The following is a 19,672-nucleotide window of genomic DNA, read 5'->3' on the forward strand; positions in this document are numbered from 1 at the left end:
TTGACCTTGGAACAGCAAGTCCAGGATATTCTGGCTATGATACCGATGTTTCCGCTTCTATCCTGGAGTTCGGTGAGACTGACTTTGAGGCTTCAGGGTCTCATTGCCTCCTGCACCCTGTTGGTGAAGCATTCCCATTAGCATATGAGAGCTCTGCATTGGGACTTGAAGATATAGTGGGCACAGCGTAAAGGAAATCTCTATGACTTGGTCCAGATATCGGAGGAAACTGCTAAGGACCTACTGTGGTGGTTCACGGATCGCGATTAGGTCAACGGCATACCTCTCTCTCCCCCTCTCGCTCTTCCCCATCCAGAGTTCACAGTGGTGACAAATGCATTACTACTTGGTTGGGGCGGCCTTCTGAGAAAGGTGGAGCGCAAAGGACTTTGGTCTCCAGAGGCGTCTCAGCTCTCCATCAGCCTGTTGGAACTGAGAATGATCCGACTCCCATTGAACCCTTTTCTTCCTTTCATCAAGGGAAGACTTGCTCAGGGATTCACAGACAACACCACCGCCATGTGTATTGTAACTAGCAGGGTGGGGTGAGGTCCTGAACTCTATGTCAAGAGGCTCCGTGTCTCCGGACCTGGCTGGAAGATCAGGACATATTCCTGGTGGTTCAAAATTTGGCATACTCCCTGAACGCCAGGCAGACAAACTCGAATCACAAATGGCATCTCCATCCAGAGTTGATGCAAGGTCTCTTCCTGGATTGGGGAGAGCCTGGGTTAGATCTCTGCGCCACCACTGAGAACACGCAATGTCAGCAGTTCTGCACACTTGAGTCGGATCTGGTTCGGAGACGCATTTTGTCTCGAGTGGAGCTCAGGCCCACTATACGCATTCCTGCCAATGCCACTGAGTTCTCAAGAAGAACGACTGGGGCAGGTCATCTAGTGGCTCCAGACTGGTACGGAAAGTATGATACCCTGAATTCCTGAGCATGAGCATTTGTCCTCCAGTCAGTCTTGCCATTCAGGAGGATCTTCTGTCGCAACAAGGTACTACACCTAAACCTGTCCACTCTCCACCTTCATATGTGGAGATTGAGTGAGAACAGTTGAGGGTTTTTGATTTTCCTCCTGAAGTGTGTGAGGCCATTCTGGGAGCCAGGCTTTCCTCCACTAAATCTATTTACACCTGCCAATGTGACGAATCTGTGGCTTGGTGTACATCTAAATCGGTTGATCTTTTTTCTGCACCCTGGTCTGAAGTTCTCTTGTTTGTTCTATCCCTGATCAAAAAGGCTTTGCTTTGGGCACAGTTTAGGGGTTGCTGTCGGCCATAACTGCCATTCTATTGTTGCTGGACCAACCTTCCCTGTTTGTCACCTTAAAGGTTTGCAAGATATGTTTCATCCCACGCCCTTCATTATGTCCCAATGGGACTTGAATTTAGTTAAATAAACAAACAAGAGGTACCTGGTCAGATTGCTTATCTAAGAGTTGTGTCGTGCCAAGGAGACCACTACACCAAACTGACCTCCCAATGACAATACTGGGTTAGAAAAAGTCCCATCAGCCCACCCTTATTGGTGGAGTGTCGTCATGTGGGATATGGACCATGAACCAAGATTTTCTCCTGATGCACCTAGTAATGATGCAGAGATGGGTTCTGGAAGGTGATCTTCTTAACCACAGTATTGCAAAGGTAGGACCAATGGGGTGCAGTGCTAGTGAAAACCAAAAATAAGGGTGATTTTAAAATTGGCTCCTGGGACAAAAAATATGTTTATTCAGTATTGTCCAGGGTCAAGAGTAAAAACAACGCCTATAGTCTTAAAAAATGGCTATGTCATGGCGTAGTGCATAGTGGTCGACATGTTTCAGCTCGGGGGACAACTAGTCCGAGCTTTCTTCAGGACCTTGAGATGTTATGCATCTGCACTGTTAGAAACAAATAGTGTAGTTAACATATTGGATTAGTCCTACCGGATCTTTGAGCCCAAAGTATTCCTTGGTAGTCGTCCAATTGGTCTTGATTTTCCTAAATGGAATGTGAGAGGCAATTTGTGAAGCAGTGGCACTTCAAAAGACACAACACAACTAAGAATAAGCAGTGGCTGCAGAAGATTTTTCTCAGCCCTTCAGAAGCTGCATATGTCTTCTGATTTACAACTAAATTAGTTACACATTGTTCGTAAATCTATGTTCTACTCACCCAGCGATCTCTGGGAAAGCGCCTCACCTCACCCGGCACCCACTCGGGAAAGAAGGAGGCCCTGCTCTGTTAGAGATGGAAAAGTATAGTGACCTCTAATGAACTGATCTATTGAGGTACAGAGTGTGTATACTCAACTTATCCATATATATGTATTTAGACACTAACTAAAACTAGTTGATTGAAAAGAGACTCAACCCAGACAAAAACACATGGTAGATGACTAGGCTAGGGAATAGAACTTGGTGAAAAAGGTGGGTTCTATAGATGGGCTATAGATGCAAGCTAGACCCACATGCAGAAATATAAGTAGGAGGGACCAAAACAGGCTGAGTTGGTGGCAGTAGGACAACCAAACTAAAATTCAATAGACCACACAGTTTTTAAAGTTAATTAAACAATGCTACAGCTTAATACTACAAGTTCCAAAATCTCAGGGTCAGCTGGAGCCATACCTGTCCGTCGGTACCCCTATGGCCAGCGTCCAAGTAGGAGTGGAGGTGATCTCAGCTATGAGATGCTGAGTTAAATACACCCTCTAATTGGTTAATTATCAAAAACGCGCGAAAAAACGGCGTTTTTTAACAAACATAGCCTACCCATTGGTCTTTACTAACCGGCCAGTGTTAGTGGTGGAAGCTAGAATTGAACGCGCATGCGCTCAAGATTATCGCTATGAGGAGATACTGCTGCGCATGCGCTAAGAGTGAGCGCTGTCGAAAAATGCTAATGCGCATGCGCGTATGATGAGAAACGGAGTCTGGAAGAGCATGCGCCGTGTACCGTATGAAGACGCTAGGCGCATGCGCAGATGAACTCCACCGTTCTCGTGTTACAACAATAGCGGCACCAAATAGATTCTAACAAGGTGCGCGCATACGTCACGCCAGAGGTGTAGTGCGCATTTAAGAGGTAAAAATTGCCAATGCGTGTTGATGCTGTAGCTGTTATGTTACAGTGTGTGCTGCAGTGGGCTGAATGCTTGTAGAGTTTATATATGCGTGCCACCGCTGAACAGAAGCTCATGGAGAATATTGAAACACAGAACAGCGTGATAAAAACAGTAATCTGTGTTGTTCAGCACAAGATAGATATGCAGAGGCAAACTTAACAAGGGATACTGATCCTCATAAGGTGCATGCAAAAAATAGGTTATACAGCTATAGCTTCCCCATGTATCATTAACACTGCACGGCCAGCTAGTTAAACCAATGGGCATCATGGAAATAAACTGTATGTATTGTTGAGACAAAAAAAGGGGGGTGATGTATAAGGCAGTCCTATATAGGGAAGGCACCAGTAAAGAGAAGTGGATATGATCCTTACACATACTAGCTCAACAGTAGGTCATATATCTTTGACTGTTATGTATGTTGTGAACACAGCCGTGGTTGGTTATAAAGATGACCATGGGATGTCATCGTTGAGCCCCTTGGAATCGCTTTGTAGCTGAAATACCCATTTCTGCTCTTTCTTGAACAGGAATTTAGAGACGTCATTTATATGAGTGGGGATGTATGGATGTTCTAGAACCACCCATCTCATGTCTTCTGCTGTGTGTTTGTTGCTTAAGAAGTGGTTGATCAGTTTGGTTGCCTGCTTGTGTCGCCTGATGGTGCTCTTGTGCTCACCAATCCTGATTTTGATTTTACGAGTTGTGTAGCCAATATATCTAAGGGAACAAGGGCAGGTGATCATATAGATCACATTCTCTGTGTTGCAGTTAGTGTGTTTTTTAAGGACCCAAGTCCTCCCCGAACCTAAATCAATGGTGTTGGTTTTGCTAGTCTGAGGACAGACACTACAAGATCCACATGGGTGATGCCCCGTGACAGGTGGAAGATCCCATAGAGTGGTTGGTCCTACGGTGTTTTGTATCCTGGGTCTTGTATGGACCTATGTGTCACGTAAGCTTTGCGCTCTTTTAAATGAAAAGAGCGGTAAGGGGATGTTAGCATTTGTGGTATTGAGAATCCCCCAGTGTTTACGCACTGCTTTCTGAAGTCTGTTGGATTGTGCGTTGAAGGTACTCACAAATGTGAGTCTCTCAAGAGGTGGTTTAGGAGGACGTCTATCCAACAGTGCCTCACGGTTGTTGTTGGAGGCCCTTTTCCATGCCCTTTTTACCAGATGTTTAGGGTATTCTCGTTCCTGTAGTTGTTGTGAAAGGGTCTTTGCATGTCGGTTGAATAGTGCTAGGGATGAACAATTCCTCCTCACTCTGAGGAATTGTCCCACAGGAAGGTTTTCCTTCAACGAGCGTGGATGGTGGCTGTTGAAAAGAAGCAGAGAATTTCTCGCCATTGGCTTGGTATATAATTCACTTTGTAGACTACCAGCCTCAGGAAAAATGGACAGGTCTAGGAATGCAAGTCTGACACGGCTATGTTCTAATGTGAATTTTAGGAACTGGTTCCGTTCGTTCAGCCATTGGTGGAAAGACTCGATCTCGTTCTCAGTCCCTCGCCATACCATCAAAATGTCATCTATATATCTCCTCCATAGCACCACTTGGTGGAAGAAGGGATTGCTATGGTGGAGGACAAGATCTTGCTCAAATTGATGGACATAGAGGTTGGCGAGGCTAGGGGCAAAAACGCTCCCCATTGATGTCCCTGAGACCTGGAGGAATAGTTGGTCCTCAAATTTAAAGAAATTTTCTTTCATAGCTATTTCTGCGCATGCAAGAATGAAATTCACAGGAGTGATGCTATCTAATTCTTCCAATGATAGAAGGTGTCTGATGGTATCAAGAGTATCCTGTTGGTGTAGTGGTCTCCTTGGCACGACACAACTCTTAGATAAGCAATCTGACCAGGTACCTCTTGTTTGTTTATTTAGTTGATAGAAGGGGTTTGAGTTACCATGGTCATTAAACTTTCCCCTGTTGACCCCCCCACCCTCTTTTTCTAAACTTGAATTTAGTTCTCACTTTCCTCATGTGTTCCCATTTTGAGCTGATACAGAGCTGCCGTCTCTGGCTCCTACCTCTCAAACCTGTTTTCCTTGGGGCAATAACATCTGCCAGAAGGGTTAATGAATTGGAGGTGCTTTCAGTTAACCCTCCCTACACTACATTCATCCCCGAGCAAAGCTGGTTCTTAGAATGCAAGCATTCTTTTTGCCAAAGGTAGTCACATCTGTTTACATCGGGCAGAAAATCCCCCTGCCTACCTTTCCCCTCCCCGCCGATCCTTCTAAAGAACAGGAGAGACTCAGCTACCTAGATCCAAAAAGAGCATTATTGTTCTACATTGTTCATACCAAGGAATTCTGAATAGATGCAAAACGTTTTGTTGGATTTGCAGGGGCAAAGAAAGGAAAGGCAATTCAGAAGAGAACCATCTCTCAATGGATGATCCTCTGTATTAAAATCTGCTACACAATGGCCGTGAAACAGCCCCCTGATGACTTAAGAGCTCATTCCACCACAGCTGAAGCTGTGATCACTGCTTTGACTGGACATCTGTCAAGCAGCTTCATGAGCATCACTCAACATGTTCTCCAGACACTACTGCCTTGGCAGTAAAGTATGGCGACACTGGTGTTTTGCCTGTTTGGCCCTCCAGGACTTCTTAGTTTAAAGCAGTTTTCAGACCCACTTCTGGAGAAAGATTGCTTTGGTATCTATTCTAAGGTAAGGGGTATGCGGCTAGAAGTCTCTATCGGGTGAACAATTTACTTACCTAAAGTAATGCCTTATCTGGTAGAGACTCTATCTAGCTGCAGATTCCTTACTGATCTTACCCTTTCTGTGAACTGTCTTTTCACAGAAGAGATCCTTCAGGACCTCACTTTTGGCACTCTAGTCATTCCTCCTAAGCTTGGCTCTGTGCTTCTGGTGCGGAAAAACAGTCGAAAACAGATGTTAGCGTGCTGGGTGGTGCCTATTTAGGCTGCGCGCATGTCACTTCTGGCTCATACAATGCCAACTACGTCATGCGGTCCAAATGATGCCACATGCTGGCATGCAAGGGGATTGCTAAAAAAATTCTCCGATCCAGTCTAACGTCTTGAGAATATTATAAGGTACACAATCTGTGTCTGGATAGTCTCTACCAGAGGAGGCATTACCGAAGGTAAGTAACTTATTCTTTTATTAGTTTCTAGATTAAATATAACTATTTGAAAGTAATTCTAATCTATTTTTAAAATTGATTAACGTTTATATTTTACATTAAAATAGTTGAAATATTTTTTTTTAAGACTAATAAACTTTAATAGTTAACCATATATTCCCATAGGGAAATCCCCCCCAGAGTGACAGAGGCCTTCACCTATGTGTGCAAACTTACTACTAGTTAACTTTACACTCTTATATTCTGTTGTGGGGGGCTCCACCACCTGATATGAGGGGTGGAGAAATGTAAGATTACATCTAGGTGTAAAACATGCCTGTGAATTTGTGGACAGCAAAAACGTGTAGAATAGTTGAGATTAGCAAACACACTTACAGTTCGCTGTTCTAGTAAATATACATGTGTTTATTTACCTTTGTGAATTGCACCCCATGTGTCTGAATGCCAAAAAAGATCCTTAGCCTCTTCATGCCTATACTTATGATTATGAATAGAGGATATGCTGGATGTTTTACACATTTGACTTACCCTATTTTCTTTGACCAGAGAAACATTTTGAGTGTAATTTCCTCTCTTTCCCTCTCAATTCCATTAATAAATGATGGTGTACTTTTCCACTCTTTCCAAATTGCTAACATCCAGTCCTTTGCACTGTAAATTTAGAAGTAAAAAGAGGTGTGGAAAATCATAGCAAATGTACATTGTAAATGTCTCTATGCCTTCAGTGTTCAACTTCACTCAGTGATCAATTTGTAAAACAGTAAGTGCCAGGGCCCTGATAAGGCGGACACAGCAGCTTGCACCATCCATTGCTCGTGCCAGCACTGCCAAATTATAGTTCTAACAGAACTTCTGATCTGGGTGGCACGTATTAGTGATTGTTAATGTATATTAAACTAATAAACAGATGTTGTGCTCATACCCAAATTTAGTAGACATCGCCACCTTATGGCAGACTGTCACAAGAGTTAAGTGCTGGTGCTGAGCACCGGACACCATAGGCTCAAATTAAGCACTGAATTCACTCCCATAGGAACTCGACTAGGTATCAGTTACGACTGTAGAGAAACCTTTATACCTAGAAAAAAAATTACACTCAAGTGTAACCTAACTTCTTGTCAAAATATACCTCAATCCTGCATATGTAAATCCGGATAGGGTTTTGCTTTCCAAGTGTTCGACTTTTTTCGTGCACATATTTTTCTTACATTTGGTTTACACACTCAGAACCTTGTTAATTTCTTAAATTTATGAAGACAAGTAAGCTAAAAAGTGGGCGATATATCTGTATGCACATGTTTGCATGTTTATTCATAATCGTTCACTTTTAATTTATATGGCCCTTATTTTAACTTGCGCAGCGTATTTTGTCTTTTGCTGTATGTAAATTGTGCTGAAGTGCAGTCTTGGTACCCCTGTACTGAACGAGAACCACAGGTTATTCAATTAATCAGTCAGTAATCTTATATAGTGCGACTACTCACCTGTTAGGGTCTCAAAGTGCTGAAGGGGTGTGTGGTGGGCTAGGGGGCTGCAGTTCAGTTGGAGAGCCAGGTTCTTGCTGAATTGCTGCAGCAATGGTGATTGCCTGAGGTGCAGAAGCAAGGAATATCAGGTCTTCGCTACCAGGTAGGAGAACGATCTTCCTCCAGCCATGGTCTTGTGGATCCGTGGGTTGGTGGCCAGGCTTAATTGGGCGGAGTGTAGATGTCTGCTGGGAGTGTGGAAGGAGATCAGGTGGTTGAGATGTGCAGGTCCGGCATTGTGGAGGGCTTTGTAGGCGTGCGTGAGAAGCTTGAAGGTGAGCCCTTTATTGACAGGTAGCCAGTGAAGGTCTCTCAGATGGCGAGTGGTGTGGTTGCGGTGTGGGATGTTCAGGATACATTTGGAGGAGGTGTTCTGGAAGGCAGCAGTTTTTTAGGGAAGAGTTTCTGGGTGGTGCCAGTGTAGAGTGCGCTGCGTTAGTCGAGTTTGCTCCTAACGAGCGTATGGATGAATATTTCCCTGGACTTGGTGGGGATCCACTTGAAGATCTTATGAAGGAGGTGGAGGGGATGGAAGCAGGAGGACGAAACGGCATTGATTTGGCTGTTCATTGAGAACGAGGTGTCCAAGATGATGCAGAGGTTTTGTGCATGGCCCGTGGGTGTGGGGAGGATTCAGAGCACTGTCGGCCACCAAAAGCCGTCCCAGGTGGATGGGGAGGAGCACAAGAGGAGGACTTCAGTCTTGTCTGAGTTAAGCTTGAGGCAGCTGTCTTTCATCCAGATGCCGACCGCCTTCATCCCGTTGTGAAAGATGCTGTTGGCAGCTGTGGGTTCGTCTGTGAGGGAGAGACTTCTGGGTGTCGTCGGCATAGGAGACGATTTTGAGTCTGTGGCTATTCATTATGGAAAGTATCCTTGAATCTGGGACTCCTCAGTAACTAGAAAAACAACAGGTGTGTGGAGGGTCGTCAGTAACACCCATTAACCCATAATTAACTAACCTTACGCTTCCCCTCTACTCTCATTGCTATGTTGATGAAATAGCCTTTTGTTGCATAGTAGCAAATGCTAATTTTAATATTCTGGTTAAACTAGGTTTCTACATCAAATACAAATGAATCACTAAGTCCATATTTAAATGAAACCAAACTAAATGTGACTTTTCATATGTTTCTTTATCTATAGGACCAAGTTAACCCATTTGACTGGGCCTAGACCTATGTTCCAGTGCTGTGTGAAGTCCCCTAACTATAATAATCAGACAACATTACAATCTTCTTTTCTTGATTGAAATAATAATTATTAATGTACTACAATAGCAAGGACGAAGAGAATGGATCTAGGCCCCACTATTGGATCATATATTGGTTGGCAAGACTTTCTAAAACTGAACACCGAAATGTTGATCTTTGGGAAGAGCACATCACAATGGGACACTTCCTGGAGGCCAACGGAGCTAGGACCGCCACCCGCCCTCGCCACCCACTCGAAGAACCTGGGGATCATCATTGACCGCAAACTCAACATCACCACCCACACTTTCGGGGCACTAAATAACTCTGGTCCAGCATCTCAACAATTGCATTGGGTATCATTGCACGTCCGTACTCATACTTGCACAAATCCCACACATATGGAAAACCAGATCTTGGAGTCGAGCCTTCTCCTACATCGTTCCTAAAGCGTGGAACAAACTGTTGCTATACATATGACCCTCCTCCTCACTTCTTGAATTCCACAAGAAGGTGAAGATCTGGCTTTTCGAGTAGTCCCAATAGGCCCTAGATATGGCTAGCTAGACACAACTCCTTCCTCGACCCCTCGCAATCCGGATTCCGCAGCAAGCACAGCTCCGAGTCCACCCTACTGGCCGCAACGGACAACATTCACACACTCCTCGACCAAGGACACATCGCGGCCCTGATCCTTCTCGACCTCTTGACTGTGATTGACCCCGTCTCCCACCACACACTCACCACCAGACTCCACAACGCCAGCAAACAGGGAGCTGCCCTTGACTGGATCTGATCCTTCCTCACTGGCAGGACCCAGAGAATCAGACTGCCACCCTTCCTCTCTGAACCCACGGAAATCAACTGTGGAGTACCCCAGGGATCGTTGCTCAGCCCCATGCTCTTCAACATCTACATGGCCACCATTGTCAGACAGCATGGACTCAACATTGTCTCCTACCCTGACAACACCCAGCTCATCCTCTCCCTCACCAAGGAACCCGTCACCACCAGACTAAACTTCCTGGAAGAAATGAAGGACATCGCATCCTGGATGTACAGCAGTTGCCTGAAGCTCAACTCAGAGAAGACAGAAGTCCTCAGCCACGTCCCCTGTGCTTGGAACAACACCTGGTGGCCTACCGCCCTCGGCAGCCCTCCCACCCCCACAGACCAACCCGAAACCTCAGCATCGTACTCAATTCCTCCCTCTCCATGACCCATCAGGTCAACACCATTGCAACCAGCTGTTTCAACACTCTCCGCATCCTCCGTAAGACCTTCAAATGAATCACCCCTGAATCAAGGAAGACCGTCACCCACACACTCATAACCAGTAGACTCGATTACTGAAACGCCTCCTACGCCGGGATAAACAAGTCTCTTCTCCGAAAACCCCAGACCATACAGAACACCGCAGCCAGACTCGTCCTCAGCATCCCTTGACACAAACACATCACCCAATACCTGCGTAACCTCCACTGGCTCCCCGTGCAGAAGAGACTTTCAAGATACTCACCCACGCCTACAAGTGCCTCCCCAACACTGGACCCATATACCTCAACAAGAGAATCTCCTTCCACATACCCAAGAGAAATCTCCGATCCTCCGACCTCAAGCTCGTCGAAACACCGCGCATCCACAGAGACAAAACAGATGGAAGAGCCTTCTCCTACATCACGGCCAAGACCTGGACTGAGCTCCCGATCAACATCAGAAGCGCCCCCTCCCTGACCATCTTCAAGAAGAATCTGAAGACTTGGCTCTTTGATTGAACGGAGCAGACTACCCCCTCCCCCCAGCACCTTGAGACCCTCACAGGTGAGTAACTCTCCTCCAATTCCTCTAATTGATTGATTAGCCTGCTCAGTGCCAGAATACACAATGGGTTATTGTGAGCTCTGAAAATCTGCATAACATAATGTAAGGTAACATAACATAACAGGTGTCTCAAGATCTTGTCCTTGACAAGTAGTCACTTGAGCTATAAGGGCAAATAAAATATAACCCCAATTTACAGTATAGTTAATCTAAATTATAAAAAGTGAACACTAAAGGTCTCTTGCACAGGGCTTGACTGGGAAAGCCCTTCTTTGTTTTACGTCAAATATATCTTTTTCACTCTGATTTTCTTCAGCTTGTATTTATTTGTACTGTCACCTCAAACAGAGTATTTCCCATAATTCCTTCTTATTACAGCTTCTCTCTACCCCTTCCACTTGTAATACGGCAGTTGGGATATTCATCATGTTTGTGAAGAACTAACCCTTCCGCGCTGAACTCTTAATCAGTCCCTATATCATGCTTCTTCCTGCTGCTGTGATTTCTTATATTTTACAATAACTTCTTCTTACACAATCTCCGTGTGCATCACCCTGTCTTCTGATCACTTCATACTGCCACTTAATTCAGTTCTGTCATTCTAATAACCATGGTGCGAGCTAAACAAGTAACTGTTTTTTCCATTACTTCTCTAAAATGAGCAGCATATTCAAGAAAGGATCTGATGACCTTGATCAAAATCTCAGGCACTATCCGTGTTTAAACAACAATGGAGGAGTACCCCCTATAGGCGAAAAGTACAAAGAAGACATTTCTTCTGTATCTGGAGCTTAAGGCTCTGGTTGGCAAAAATTGCCCCAACCCTTTACAGGACAGTAGTAGTCCTTAGAGAAGACCCCTCACTCACCAACCTGGTTGGTGACATGCTTCATCATTGGGGTCCCACCCCATAGGCCGAATGCCCATAGGGTGTGCTGCGACACCTGGTTACAGTGGAGCGGGTTTCTTTGTTTTTTTATATGTGCAAAAGATAATTGTAATATGTGTGTTAAAAAGGGGCCAAGACAACTCACACCAAGACTTTATTCTTGAGTGCTTGATCCCTATTAAAAATATATGTGGCACCAGTGCCTATTTAGGAAGGCTTTGGTGTCTCGAGAAGTGTGATAATTCTATAAATAGCGAAGTGTGCTATGTGAATTAGTTAAAAGTAGGTCTACATGTTTCAACCATCTGTTAAAAATTTTTTGGTTTTCGTCAGCACCGTGTGTCTTGAACGGGGTGGTCCGCACACGCTAAGGTGCGTCCAGCCCTCGTTCAAATACAGACCACAAATAATGATCTGGTGTAAAAATGTGTTTTTTCCTGGGTCAGGAGAAAAACCTGTAAAAGAGAAACAAAGGGTTGGGTTTACGTACTGGGGAGGACAATACAAGGGTACACACTTAACAAATAATGTGCTAGGTGGGTTCACCAGAACTCAGGTGGTAGTAGAACACCTAATAAATCAGGTCGCACCCGTGGTCTGTCTATGGTACAAGGTAGTAGTGCTCAGGCGGTAGTTACCGGAGCGTGAATGTGCTAAAAGAGAGAATCCAGCATCTAGATCGTATACTAGTTGTTGGGACACGTGAAAAGGGAGGGGGAGGTGTGGGAGAGCAATCGCCACTACTAGTGCGGCGTCACAACACGCCCAGGCACTACTGGAAGTGAACGGCAACTATAGACATGTGCCGCAGAAAAGCTGGTCGTTATTTGTTGAAAACATAATACACAGAGTTGTTGTATTGCTTACACTTGAAGCGGTAATTAGCGCTTCATGGGCATCAAGTTGTCCAAGACGGCAAGTATCCGTCACCTGTAAATTGCGAAAAATGAAAGGCGCGCATCCAATTAAAATGTCGCCTCTCTTAGATGCATTTAGGTCTGAGACGTATAGTGTACGTCTTACATCTAATCACAGGGCACTTACTTGCGACTTCTGCTCATCTGGCGTACAAACCTACTTGGTTCTTACTCGTGAATACCCCGTGGAGTGTTCCGATGTGGTAGCAACGCCGAGAAGTAAACTCTTCGCTATTTCCTGACTAGGCGTGGCTCCAATCAGAGGCTCCCGGCGGACCAATCAGGACGAAGCTCAGGGGCGGAACCCGCTGACGCTTCGTCTGACGCTACGGTCACGTGGGTTTTTGTGTTTGCGGTTGTCAGGACAACTGCTGGGCGGACGAAGCTCACGGAGGAGCAGCGTCACAGAGGAAAAAGCAGAACTCAGGAAAATAACCCGGTCTGATTATTCCTAAAGTTAAACATTTGGGAAAAATTTTTGTATAGGAAGCTGAAAGGAGAGATTTTTTGCTACAGTTTGCAAAATGGGCAAATCAAATGGTGGTCATAAATTAAGTGTCTCGATGTTATGACTCTTATTCAGTTCAAAGTCTCAGTGCAGGGTACGTTAAGTTACCACACTCTATATATAAAACCATCTCAAAGGGTCATTACTGTGTTCCATGGAATATTGTCGTTAAGACCAGTTTTATGTGTTGCAAGTCTGTAAACCCACCTTTGTTCTTTTTCAAAAAGGCGTTGGTTCACATTTGTTCCTGATTTTATTTGCTCAATGATAGTCCATTGTATTTCATCAGGGTTATGCCCTACCGACAGATAGTGTTCGGTAAGTCTGGTATTGGCCTTTCTGCACCTAATGGTGCTCCTGTGCTCGCCGATACGTGTTTTAATTTTTCTGCTGTAACCAGGTGTCGCAGCACACCCTATGGGCATTCGGCCTATGGGGTGGGACCCCAATGATGAAGCATGTCACCAACCAGGTTGGTGAGTGAGGGGTCTTCTCTAAGGACTACTACTGTCCTGTAAAGGGTTGGGGCAATTTTTGCCAACCAGAGCCTTAAGCTCCAGATACAGAAGAAATTTCTTCTTTGTACTTTTCGCCTATAGGGGGTACTCCTCCATTGTTGTTTAACTCTACCTTAGGGGACCAGGAGTTCCCACCACACATAGTCTGTGCAATCTCCCTTACTCTCTCCTTTGATGTATACTATCCGTGTTTAGCCCCACATGTAATAAAATGTAAAGACCTAATGAGATAATTTTTTTGACAAGTCCCATCACTCGTACTATAGAAATATAAGGGATGAGGTGTGAGCCTGGTGTATGTTCTTGATGGATCATGCTTTGTCAGTGGTACTTTCAGCGTATTCTTCCCAACCTCTTACTTTGGGTTCCCACAGGTTTCAGAATTGTCTACACTGTATTTTAGCATCTACACCCAACCACCACTCATGAACGTAATTCAAAGATATAGGCTTTCGTGAGATAGGAATGTCCCCTGCATAGAATATGGGCGTGTTCCACTATGCTGAGTGTTAGGCTGCATGTGGAACTGATATCCTGGCTTTTTGTTTGCTCTACAGCCAAGCTAATCTAACATATGCACAGAGGTCGAAGACTGTCATTTGCAGTATTAATTCCAGAACATATTCTGTCACCTGGTGTAGCGGGAATTCCGTTCTCCTACAGAACTGTGCATAGAGACCTGGAACCTCGGTGAATTAGGCTGCCCCAAAACTCACCTCAGTACCCAAAATCCCCTTACCGAGTTAGCTACAGTGACACATGAACACTCTTTCGCTATATAATCATTGCAAACCAGAACGTGGAGTAAATGTGGACACGTGCATATTTGAAATATTTATTTACTAATGCAGGGTTCCCAAACGCAGTATCTTGTATAATACTAGCAAACATATTATAAGCAACAAAGTTATCAGCATAGTTATTAGTCCATAAAAGGCAAATGGTGACAGCATACTAAGATGCTGAAATGAATATGAATTAACAACACCTAATTCTCACGCTCCCTGTTTAGCATAGTATTTTATATCCATGAAGGTCTCATTTGGGTTTTAGCAGGGCGGGCCCATACCTCAAAATCTCAGTGGCAGAGGATCACATCATCTTCCACCAGCTCTCTGCATGCGAAGCACCATCAAGTGTGTTACGTGTGTGTTCAGCACAACAATATAAAACCCGCCTAGAGCCAGATTTTGGCAGCAGCATGTGTGTTATGTCTATGGAAGTGCGAAGATCAGACCTCACAACAACATCGTGTCGAGTTATCCTTGGAGCCTTCAGCACTCACTGTGCAGACAGTGTACCGAGCAAAACTGATATCAGAGCAATAACATATTATTTCTCAAGTAAATCACGAAGCTCTTCTGGGTTGAAAGATAAAACAACAATTATGTGTCGTGTGCAAAATGAAGCAGAAAGGAAAAATGGCGTTTAAACATTTAATAAGCTCATGCTAACTGAACACAGTATATAGAAAAGAATTAGCTATATGACACTGGAGGGGTGCAGCAGCTGACATGGAACTACTGTCCATGTCCTGGGATGGTCACATTAAGTGGTGGGGGCAGTGCACCATGTTATCTGAATTATAGAATTTTGGGTTTATCTTTTTTTATGTCTGACGAGAGTGCGGTCTTCTGGCCTCACTCGTGTAAAGTCCCACAATAGTATGTTCCTTCCAGATCTGTGCATTACCATTCTGTGTGCATATGTGTCGTATGTGTAGCATATATGTGAAAGTAAGACTCTGTATGGTGGGAGTCTTAAGTACTAGGGACCAGCGGGATCTATTTTGGATGGCCTCTGGTTTAGCATTGCACGAGATAGAGGATGCATGCAGCTTTCTTAGACAAAGGAAATGTATTGACTGCATTCTTGCGACTCTAGGGTGGAGACTCAGACACTGTAATGAAGGAGGATAGGGGCAGTGTTACTAGTAGAAATTCGGTGAGGTTCTTGTTAGCAAAGAGCTGCTGATTAGTTCTTCCTGAGCACTGCCATTTAGCACATGGTAAGGTGTTTTTCCTGTTGCTGGAGGTGAGTACACTTCTAAGCAGGGTCTTCCCCTGACTACTTCTTCAAGAAGACCGATGACAGCTAGTTGCAGAGATCTCAAACTTCATCATGTCCTTGTTTAAGATATTTCCGCTTGAAGACAGTTTTGCCGCTACCTGATGTGAGAGCCATCGCCTTTCACAAAGGCTGCTTGTGAGCGACCGCCAAATAATTACATTTGAATGGGAACCACCAAAAATTATTTCTAAGACATTAGACAGTGGATCCACATCCTCTGTATTGAAAATTAACATAACAACCACCTCACTTGATGCCAGTTCCAAGTTCTTCTTGACTAAGGAAGGGGAGTGCTCCACAGAACACTCAAAGGACTGCTGTGTGACCAGGACATCTGCATGACAGTCAGTCTCCCAGAGGTAAGAGGATATCACCCAGCATCTGAAAATTGCTGGAGAAGCTGAGAGTTTACCTACATGCCTGCCTGTCTGCTCAGAGGTGGATGGTGAGTGCCTGACTCTGCTGGAGGAGAGACTGCTTAGGAGAATTCCAGTATGTGGAACATCCAGATGTAGCTGACTGCCGTCAGAGAGGAAAGCTGGTGTTGACCCAAGTCATGAGGCATCTCCCACTACAATTCCTTTAGTGAGTTGCGGAAGAAACTAGGCCTCAGAACATTACTATGCTGTATTGGCAATCCTACCACAGGCACAAAAGGACTGATTTTGCCACTGCTTGCTCAGGGTGTTCACCTGTGAGCTTACCTGGAGAGCGTACCAGCACCTCTCTGCTCTGGCCTGGAGGTCACAACTGCCAAAGACAACCACCCTCTGCGCCAGTCTGTAGGCCACAATTTCCGAAGACAAGGGCCCGCCTGCATCGTTCTAATGGTCGGCAATGCCAAAGATAGGTGCCTGTCTGCTCCATGTCGGAGGCCGAAAGACAAGAATGCCTAGTGAAGCAAGACAAGTGCCTGGTAAGCAGGTCTGCTACACTACTTAACACCGATGGCGATGGCAGGAGTGAGCTCAGAGTCCATGGTTCCCTGACGCTAATGCTGACACATAGTGTGCAAGGTCGCTGATACAACCAACCCAGGCCACCAATCGACCACTCTGTTAAGCAGGTGACTCCAGACTGAATGCTTGTGATCTAAAATATGCTGCCCGATTCGCGTAGAGGTGAAACTAGCTGCTTGAAAGCTAACCTTTACCTGCATGAACTCTGTGGAAATAAAGACTGTTAAACTGAGAACTGACTTACATACTATCAACTGGGGTCATCAATAGTGAAAGGCACCTGTGCGTAATCAGTGCATGTATCATTGCCAGAGGGAGGAGAGGGCACAATGCCGCCTTTAACACTTCACTAGAACACATAGGTGATGTTGAAATACAGTAGCCAAACCATCTTTGGAGTGTGTAATATTTTATTTTGCTGTGTGATTAAATTACTTTCTTTTTAACTAAAATAAAGCACTGGGCTGGGCAGTTTTTATTGTTGGTTAAGTGTACGTTTTGAGCTCTTGCTCCCCACAGTACCTCTGTAAAAATCCTTCTATTACTCACCCTTGCTACCCTCAGAGTCAAGTGTGGAAGGGGTGTGCTTGCCTTAGTTTGCAGAACGATAGAGGATGGACCACATGACACCTGTGGGTAATGCCCTCCAAACAGGGTTGACCGGCTGAAAATAAAAGGCTCATCAAAGCCTCGGTGAATGGCCTTACTGGCAACCATGTTTAAATGGCAACCATAAAGTCTAAACCGTCATAGGCCATGGGGATTATGGTTGGTCTCAGTCCTCTCATTGTTTGAGAGCTATCCAAACGCTTCACTGTAAACTCGTCTTATACTTTCAGAAATTATACGACATCTTGTAGTAGCTGTGGATAAGAGAAAGATCTTTATTACCAAAGTAACTACCATATGTGCAAAGGGACGAACCTTGAGATGTCTCTTTAAATATTTTGCCTCCACCCTCAATTTGCAACTCCTACATTTGCTGTGATTGGCTCCACGAATTTATTAAAGATTTCCTGGTTAAGAAATGAGGCTCCCACGTATCCATCCTGTAGCTACTCTGACTTTACTCAATCAGATGATTCACCACAACAGCGCTGTAAATAATTAATTGGCTTACTACCTGGCAAAATCTATTATAAGGTCTTATGCTTTATCATCAAACCCTCCGTGAATGAGGACCTCGTCTCCATCAAACCATATTTCAGAAGTATGTGTCTGCTTGACTTTTGTGTTTCTCACATCACTGTCTTAAGGTTCTTGTGATCTGGAAAATTCTGAAAGGTGGGTAGTCACTTCAATTCATATGAGTTACATTTTCTAACTCTCTTGCGTTGTGGAATGCTGTGAAAACGTATTTACCCGCCCCCTCAACAGAATACCTGACTGGGTTGTAAAGCTCTCCACAAATTCCATATAACACAACACATGAAAACTATGTTTAAAACCGGGCTCAACTCTTCCTATGTAAAAAGAAAATATGAGAAAGTCTTGAATGCTTATTACCTATCAATGTTGTTTGATACTACTCTCACATCTTTTGCACTCCCCCCCACACTGTTTCTCCGGTTTCCACTCCTTCAATAGAACTGCTACCTCACTTTTTCATTTGTTTGCTATATATGTCTAAATACCTGTTCCACCATTGCTACCCATTTTGAAGCATATATCTGCTCTCCCTAGAGACAGTTCCCTCACTAGTTCTTTGCTGCCATGTTTTCTTTATTGACATTTGCTTTCTCTGACTTCACAGGCCTATCCGTGGGAAGATTTGGAGCACGTTTCTAATAAAGATAATGTGAAAACATCACTCAGAAAGATAGTGAAAGAGGTGAGAGCGTATGCTATCCAGACTATTCACACGAGCTAACGTCATCTGAATTAGGCTTTAGGAAGGGATCATTCATCATCTAAGACCATGAAAGAATGGGTTACCTCACACCAATCAAAGTTGTGGGGTTGGCATGGAAGACTTTGGAGTAGAGTATGTATAATTTCAGGTATGGGAGTAGCCAGGAATACCATTTGAAGCAGAGGCATCTGTGAATAACCCCCATTGTCCAGCGGTACATGCATGAAAGAAAAGAGTGCCACTAATAGCCCTGATAATCATGGAGGCACTCACTTGGCTTGCAGACAGCCATAGAGTAAGAAGATTGTTTTAAAGTATTAATGTTGTCTCGCTAATGGGGGTGAAATTCTCATAGCCAGTGTTTCAACAAAAGATACCTCCACAATTTGAGGTAGACCATCTAGTTCCAAAGAGGCCATGGGCAGCAGGCAGATGACAAATGAATTTGAGCTAAGCCACTGGTTTGCATCCCGAACACCTGACATATTGAGCCAATCATTGATATTTAATACGGTGATGGTGTTGGAGGTGAAGAACCTCCTGCAGTCCTCTGGCCATCTGTAAGGCTGCCTTCAAATCGCCTTCAGAGCCATGCAGCCATCACACATATACTACTGAATCGTGCAGTAGTTAATGGTTGTTACCTGAGTCCCAAGGCCACTTGGAGATATTGGCCACAGTGAATGATATGAATTCTTATCTTAGGGTAGTCCATGATTTCTCGACATTATCACACCTGTATTGTGGTCCTGCGCTGTGCCCTAGGGCCACAATACTATTACAGCTCAATTAGACAACTTAGTTATGTCGTTTAAGCATCTTGATACTCCAGGAGTAAGAGAGCCTGGATATCAAAGTTTACTTCAGGAGATGGTAGGGATTGCAAACTCATGCATTATGACACAGTAAGTAATTCTTAATAAGTTTCAATGTACAGCCAGTGCTATGTTAAAAAATGTGATTCAGGAAAAAAATAATTGGTGCTAACACCTTCTGATGTCGCAGATATGACCCCATTTTTAGGTCTCGGCTAGCGTAGGCTGCGCTTGCGCAGTCTCGCTGGCGAGATTTTATGTTTACTAGTAGTGGGGCTTAAACCCGCCCCTCTTCTCCATTGACTGGCTTCCTAAACGGCGGCCAGCCATTGGAGAAGATGTTTGTCTGTCAATTTAAGCCC

At 44.4% G+C, this 19,672-nt stretch overlaps 1 protein-coding gene across 1 annotated transcript in view; it reads left to right on the forward strand.

Annotated features, from left to right (window-relative positions):
- Positions 1-19,672, forward strand: part of MTCH1 (mitochondrial carrier 1) — a 360,468-nt gene that overhangs the window by 136,287 nt on the left and 204,509 nt on the right. Inside the window, exon 4 of the mRNA XM_086923273.1 lies at positions 18,397-18,474. Within this exon, the coding sequence (XP_086779399.1) occupies positions 18,397-18,474 (78 nt within the window). The remainder of the gene's footprint in view (positions 1-18,396; positions 18,475-19,672) is intronic.

The sequence above is a fragment of the Lissotriton vulgaris genome, chromosome 5 (genome assembly GCF_964263255.1).
Source record: "Lissotriton vulgaris chromosome 5, aLisVul1.2, whole genome shotgun sequence".
NCBI lineage: Eukaryota > Metazoa > Chordata > Amphibia > Caudata > Salamandridae > Lissotriton > Lissotriton vulgaris.